This window comes from Loxodonta africana, chromosome 14 (genome assembly GCF_030014295.1).
Source record: "Loxodonta africana isolate mLoxAfr1 chromosome 14, mLoxAfr1.hap2, whole genome shotgun sequence".
Lineage (NCBI taxonomy): Eukaryota > Metazoa > Chordata > Mammalia > Proboscidea > Elephantidae > Loxodonta > Loxodonta africana.
This window is the reverse complement of record NC_087355.1, coordinates 90844328-90851195: the sequence shown is the minus strand read 5'-3', so window position 1 is coordinate 90851195 and position 6868 is coordinate 90844328. Positions and strand designations below refer to the sequence as shown.

The window sequence follows — 6868 nt, the reverse complement described above, 5'->3', positions numbered from 1 at the left end:
GGGTGGACTGGGACAGCTTACTCCTTCCATGGTGGGGCTCATGGAGCAGAGCACCCCACATGCCAACCCATTTCCATGCCCCTCCACTCAGCATGTGTGGGTGCCAGCACAGCAAGCTTTGGGGGATTGGGGGAGATGTTTGGGGCTGGAGTGCCCACAGAGGGGCCTCTAACCCCCCACATCAGCTCCTTGCCCACTCCTGAACCCACAGGTGCCCCTGAAGTGTCACACAGCCACTCACGCCTGGGGCAGAGCAGGTTAGAGTCCCAGGGAAGAGCCTCCCCTCCCATGGGGGTGGGGGACCAGCTGCTGGCAGGGCCCCAGGCCCTGGGAGGAGAGGCACGGGGGAAGAAGCAGGCACCAGGCAGGCAGCATCGCGGGGCCAGGACAGGCCCTGATGTCTGTGGCTGCAGACTGAGCTGCGCACTCCACCCTGACTTTGCCTTGGCTAAGGCGAGCTCCTCTCCAAGAGCCTGCAAGGGGGTCAGAGGCAGGGTGGGGCCGGCCCCACCAGCCCTGGAGGCATGGGGAGGGTGGAGGTCTGCCCACTCAGACCTGTGCAGAGCCTTACGGCTTTGTCTGAGGGAGAATTTTGTGAGCATGAGTGACGGCAGCTAGTGTCTCTAATTCAGGTGTGGTTTGTCGTGGCACCTGCACAGGTGAGGCGTCTACCAGAGGCCATGCATGTGTGACCACAGAGGAGCTGGGTGGGTGAGCACCTACTGCGTGCTGGCCAGGCTCTCAGCCCTTGCATGCTACCTCCATTCACCTTGCTGCGTCCTGCATGGAGGGTGGCCCGCTGTTCCCTTCTGGCCAGAGGGTGGCTGGCTCCCCTAGGCCATGGAGCTGGTGGGGTGGAACTAAGAATCCAGTCCAGGCAGGCTGTGCTCCTACCTGCTGCGCTTCAGTGGGGACTGTGTGCTGTGTATGTGTTGTAAGTACGTGTGTGAAAATGTGTGTGACTACGTGTGTGTGTACATAAGTGTGTGAGTACATGTGTGCATGTACGTGTATGTGTGTGACAGTGTGTGAAAATGCAAGTAACAGAAATCCAAAATAACAGTGGATTTGACACGGTAGAAGCTTATTCCCCTCTCAGGTAAGAGGGGCCCTGAGGCAGGCAGGGCAGGGCTGGTGTAATGGTGCCTGATCGCAGGCAGGGCAGGTGTAATGATACCTGATCATCGGTGACCCATTTGTCTGCCGTTCTCAGTGTGCTGCCTCATGGTGCAAAAGGGCTGCTGGGTTCCAGCATCATTCCAGCCAGTAAGAAGAGACGCTTGCCCCTTCCAGTGAAGGAATTCGCTCCCTCAGCTAGGTGCTGGGGTTTTATTCATAAGGAAAAGGGGAGGATGGGCAGTGGGAGGCCACATCAGGCAGCAAGCCACAGATTGCACTTCTGGCCAGAGGGAACTGACAGGCTGGACGTGGTGACAGGATAGCGCTCTGGACTTCCCAACCCCTGGTGGGGATCCAGGGGCCCTCCAAGCCATGTTCTGTCCTGCTCAGATAGGGAAACTGAGGCCTGAGTCAGGGGGCAAGCTGTGGCCCAGGTCTCCTACCTCCCACTCCAGGGCCCGTCCTGGCACCAGCTGCTGGTGGAAGCAGTGTTTGGTGCAGTCGGGAGAAAGTCAAAAGCCCAGTGGCCACCGGCACCAGCCCACCCGGGAGGGGACACCAGGGCCACCCGCCTGGCCCAGGCTGGGCTCGGATCCCTGGCCCTCTCCTGCGGCTCTGGCTCTCCTCCTCTCCAGATGAACCCATAGGCCCATCCTGCCCCCCACATCCAGCCTCCTCCCCCCTCCCTCCAGGCCGAGGCTGGAAAAATCTCATCTCAGCCCCTCCTGCTTCCCGACCTTCCTAGTCTCCTCTCTGGCCACCCTCGTTGGCCCCACCCCTCCTTTCCCCATCCTAGACCCCTTCCCTCTGAAGGCCTCCGCCCACCTCTGGGAAAGGGCAGAGCTGAACTCAGTCCACAGCTGCATGAAGCAGCTGAGTCCTGGACCTCGGGCCCCAAGCTGGCGTCCCCGCCTGCACAGATAGCGGGGAGAGGGGAATGACAGCCACTGGAAGGGGAACAGGACATCGGAAGGGGAACAGGAAATGCAGACTGGCCAAGCTGGCCCTTGACTAATGAAGCTCCAAGTTTATTCCCCAAAGCTGGTGGAGCCGGGTGGGAGGGGAGGGCCTGGTCAGGGTGCCAGCTGGCCAGGGTGCTGGCTTGCCAGGGTGTTGGCTGGCCAGGGTGGGAGCCGAGGGGCGGTGTCTTCAGGACCCTGTTGCAGGCAGGCCGGCCAGGAGGCTGAGCAGGAGGGCTGTGCCCAGAGTTGGGGGGCTGCCTTTGGAGCTCCCAGCCCTGCCGTCCAGCAGGCCTCCAGCCGTGCTGCCCGGCGACTCCTGGTCTTCCGCGGTGAGCCAGGGTGGGGCGTTGCACAGCGGGAGCTGGCAGCAGGTCACGGTCACCCAGGTCCCCTCCATAGTCCTGGTGACAGGCTCACAGTCGTCGGCACACCACGCAGTGTACGTGGACTGGAGACTTGACTCTGGCGGGGTTGGGGAGAGGACTGAAGCGCGGGAGGACAGGCTGGGAGGGGCAAGTCACCTGGTGGATTGACGTCCTGCCTGTGGGGCTGACGTCAGGCCGGCGGGATGACAGGCTCCTCCCTTTCCACCACTCCTCACTCCCCGCATCGCCCTTCCCTTCCCCGACCCCCCGGCGGCCTGCACCCAGGCCGCTGCGCGCCCGCTCACCGATACTGTCACGGGCGATGAGCGTCTCACAGAAGGCCTGGTCGGGGAAGCAGTCCTGCATCTGATTGCAGACCTCCCCCTCCTGCAGGCCACGGCAGTAGTAGCACCGCAGCTGGCCTGGGGGCAAGGTGGCTTCAGGCGGGGGTGGGAGGGTGCCACCGCACCCCAGCCAGAGCCACAGCCCTGAGCCTTTGCTCGGGGGTGTCTCCTGGTCGCCATCCGCCTCTCCTGTCTCCGCTCCCCTCCAAGCCCTGGTGGAGCCCCAGGCATCCCCAAGTCTGCCCCTCCTCCCGTCTGGCCTACGAGCCCCCTTGGCTCCGCATTGTGTCGGGGGCGCAAATCTTGGCTCCCCGCGCCCCTTGAGCTCCGTCTCCCCAGCGCAGCCCGCTGGAGGGAAAGCCCAGGAGGCAGGGTAGGCCAGGACCTTCCAAAGCTGGGGGCAGGCAGAGGGGCCTGGGGGGCTCTGGTTGAGAGCCTTTGAGGCCGGACCACGTGCTTGGCTTTATCTGAGAGAAGGGTGCCAGCAGTCATCTGGGTTGGGACCAGGTGGGTGGGAGCACTCCAAGGGATGGTGGGGTGTGCTTTCATCAGCTCCACTCTGCTTGGCTTTGAGCTTCCAGGGCCCCCACAGCCTGCAGAAGCCAATCCAAGACCCCTGCCCCCCAACTACCAGGGGCAGGGTGGGGGGTCCACAGCCCTGCTCTGCAGCACCTCTGCCCCAGCAGAACTCCCTCCCACCTCCCTGCAGCCCTCCTCCACCTGCGGACTCCACCCACACGCTTGTCTTTCTCTCTCCTCTGGGTGGCAGGTAGAGTGCCAAGGGTCAGGGTGAAGGGTGAGGAGTTAAGGGTCACGGCCCCTTCCAGCCTTCAGCCCCTAGCCCCCAGGTTCACCGCATGTGACACCTCCGTGCTCTGTGGGGACCGTACCTTTGTCCTCCTCCACAGGAAACAAGTTGATTTCCTCATCATAGTCATCCTCATAGCTGTCCACCCCGAAGTCCTCGTCATCCTCATCCTCATCCTCCTCATTTTGAGCCTGCCCTCTCCCTGGCCATGCGCAGGGCCACCTGTGAACCTTGACTGCCCCGGGCCCAGAGGATGCCCTCCGCAGCCTCCCCCTACCCTGCCCCTTCCCCCACCTCTGCCCTCTGTTGTCCCCTAACCCACAGCCTGCCATGTGAGGCCCGCCATCCTCACGTGCCCTGCCCACTGCCATTGTTGTGACCTCTACAGCAGTCCTCCACACTACCCTGGAAATCCTCACCCCCCATGCCTGCCCGTTTTACGGAAGAGGAAGCTGAGGCCCAGAGAGGTGGAGGAACCCCAGAGCTCTGCAAAAAGGAAAACCTGAGCCTGGGGCTGCAGGCGCCTGAGGCGGGGAGCCCCTGACCCCCAAAGTCTGGCTGGACTAGGGCCAGAGATGTTTGGGAATTGAATGGCACAGCCCTCGGCACCTCCCCCTGGCCGCAGGACCTCAGCCTCATCCCTCTCTCCCCAGGTCCATGTCTTGCTCTGAGGCTTGGGGTCCCCGCAGGCTGGAGTGCACTGTCCCCACCCTGTGGGTCTCCCCTGCACCCTCCATGCCCTTCCCCACACACCTGGCTCCCCGAACAGCAGCAGTAGGGCAAGCAGGACAGCCGTCCATGCCTTCATCCTGCTGGGAGTGCAGCTGTGCCTGTGTCCTCGCTGGGGGCTCTGGGTTCTGGGGGAAATGGGACGAAGGGCATTGCCTGGGGCCAAAGGGAGACCAGCTTCCCAAGGCCCCCCGGGCCCAGGCCCAGCCAGCTCCAGCCTCAAACAATGGGCTTCCAGCTAGCCCCCAGCTCTGGGCACCAGGCCAGGGACTGTTGTTTCCCTCCAGGACCTCAGGGGCGCCGGAGGGGAAGGGGACGTCATCCTGGCCATCCTTGGGACGTCCTGTGCACCTGTGCGGCGCCTGCCTGCCCTCTGACACTGTGTGGAAGGAGGGCGTGGCCTCTGGAGCCACCTTGGCCTTGGCGGGCTCCCTGGGCCTCATTGCCTCAACCCTGCAGGGTGGCAGCCACGGAGGGAGCCTAACCCTGGGGTGGGCGGCTCCTGGGCCGACCCCACGTGTAAAAATGGCGTGGCAGAGGTGTCTGACCTTCTCTGACTTTACAAGGGTGAACGAAAATCAAGATCTACATCCCAAGACTGATTGTTGTGAGGTGGAGGTCAAGCATGCCTCTTCTATCTGCCACCTATACCAAGTCTGACACCAGCCATTCTTCCCACTGCACTCTCTACTTCTCTGATGGTTCGATAATTCATTGCAATGACCACACAGAATTCACGGACAATATTCACAATAATGGGGTTTAGAAGGGAAGTGACAGGTTACTATTCAGGTTCAGAAATGCTCAGGATACAGTTCTTCCATCAGGACAGCCTCTTCTTAGCCGTGCCCACAGGCATGCCTCCCTCTGCCCCTTGGCCTCTGCCCTGCTCGGGCAAGTGTTAACAAAGCTCTTTTATCTTTGCTAAGTTCCCTGAGGCACCCTACGCCAGTGCCTGAAGTTGCTCAGCTCTAGCTCCGTGGTTCAGCAAACCTAGCTCCACCAAGTGCCTGGAGGCACCCTGTTGTTGTTAGGCGCCAACAGTCCGTTCCAACTCATAGTGACCCTGTGTACAAAAGAATGAAACACTGCTTGGTCCTGCTTCCTGCTCACAATCGTTGTTATGCTTGAGCCCATTGTTGCAGCCACTGTGTCAATCTATCTTGTTGAGGGTCTTCCTCTTTTCCACTGACCCTGTACTTTACCAAGCATGATATCCTTCTCCAGGGACTGAGCCCTTCTGACAACATGTCTAAAGTATGTAAGATGCAATCTCGCCATCCTTGCTTCTAAGGAGCATTCTGGTTGTACTTGATTTGTTCGTTCTTTTGGCAGTCCATGGTATATTCAATATTCTTCACCAACACCACAATTCAAAGGTATCAATTCTTCTTCGATCTTCCTTATTCATTGTCCAACTTTCCCACGCATATATGTGATTGAAAATACCATGGCTTGGGTCAGGCGCACCTTAGTCTTCCAGGTGAGATCTTTGCTTTTCAATATTTTAAAGAGGTCCTTTGCAGCAGATTTGCCCAGTGCAATGAATCTTTTAATTTCTTCACTCCTGCTTCCATGGATGTTGATTGTGGATCCAAGTAAAGTGAAATCCTTGACAACTTCAATCTTTTCTCCATTTATCATGATATTGCTTATTGGTCCAGTTGTGAGGTTTTTTGTTTTCTTTATGTTGAGGTGTAATCCATACTGAAGGCTGTGGTCTTTGATATAGTCCAGCTTCTCAGATTATTTGGTTTGTATACAAATTAAATAAGTATGGTGAAAGGATACAACCCTGATGCACATCTTTCCTGACTTTAAACCATGCAGCATCCCCTTGTTCTGTCCAAACAGTTACATCTTGATCTATATACAGGTTCCTTGTGAGCACAATTAAGTGTTCTGGAATTCCGATTCTTTGAAATGTTGTCCATAATTTGTTATGATCCACACAGTTGAATGCCTTTGCATAGTCAATAAAACACAGGCAAACATCCTTCTGGTATTCTCTGCTTTCAGTTAGGATCCATCTGACATCAGCAGTGATGTCCCTGGTTCCATGTCTGCTTCTGAATCCGGCCTGAATTTCTGGCAGTTCCCTGTCAATATGCTGCTGCAGCCACGTTTGAATGACCTTCAGCAGAATTTCGTTTGTGTGTGATATTAACGATATTGTTCGTTAACATTTGCTTAGATCACTTTTCTTGGTGATAGACAGAAATATGGATCTCTTCCAATCTCTTCCCATTGGTTGCCCAGGCAGCTGTCTTCCAAATTTCTTGGCATAGACAAGTGAGCACTTCTAGTGCTGCATCCATTTGTTGAAACATCTCGATTGATCTTCCGTCAATTCCTGGAGCCTTGTTTTTTGCCAGTGCCTTTTTTTTTTCAGTGCAGCTTGGACTTCTTCCTTCAGCATTGTCGGTTCCTGATTATATGCTACCTCTTGAAATGATTGGAAGTTGACCAATTCTTTCTGGTATAATGACTCGGTGTATTCCATCCACCTTCTTTTGATGCTTCCTGCATCATTTAATATTT

The 6868-nt window shown here is 57.4% G+C and overlaps 1 protein-coding gene across 1 annotated transcript; it reads right to left on the bottom strand.

Annotated features, from left to right (window-relative positions):
• Positions 1-2268: 2268 nt before the first annotated feature.
• Positions 2269-4596, bottom strand: GPIHBP1 (glycosylphosphatidylinositol anchored high density lipoprotein binding protein 1). The gene is made up of 4 exons (XM_064267694.1): positions 4352-4596; positions 3681-3800; positions 2752-2868; positions 2269-2543 (listed from the first exon to the last, which is right to left on the bottom strand). The coding sequence occupies exons 1-4, from the start codon at positions 4404-4406 to the stop codon at positions 2269-2271; spliced, it is 567 nt and encodes a 188-aa protein (XP_064123764.1). The 5' UTR covers positions 4407-4596.
• Between the last annotated feature and the right edge of the window lie 2272 nt (positions 4597-6868).

What these genes read in the sequence shown, in the direction of transcription:
- GPIHBP1 (XM_064267694.1), bottom strand. Translation starts at nt 4,406, where the DNA reads ATGAAGGCATGGACGGCTGTCCTGCTTGCCCTACTGCTGCTGTTCGGG. An exon ending in TCCTGTGGAGGAGGACAAAG is followed by an intron (nt 2,869 to 3,680) that starts GTACGGTCCCCA and finishes CCTTGCCCCCAG; the next exon opens with GCCAGCTGCGGTGCTACTAC. An exon ending in CATCGCCCGTGACAGTATCG is followed by an intron (nt 2,544 to 2,751) that starts GTGAGCGGGCGC and finishes CAACCCCGCCAG; the next exon opens with AGTCAAGTCTCCAGTCCACG.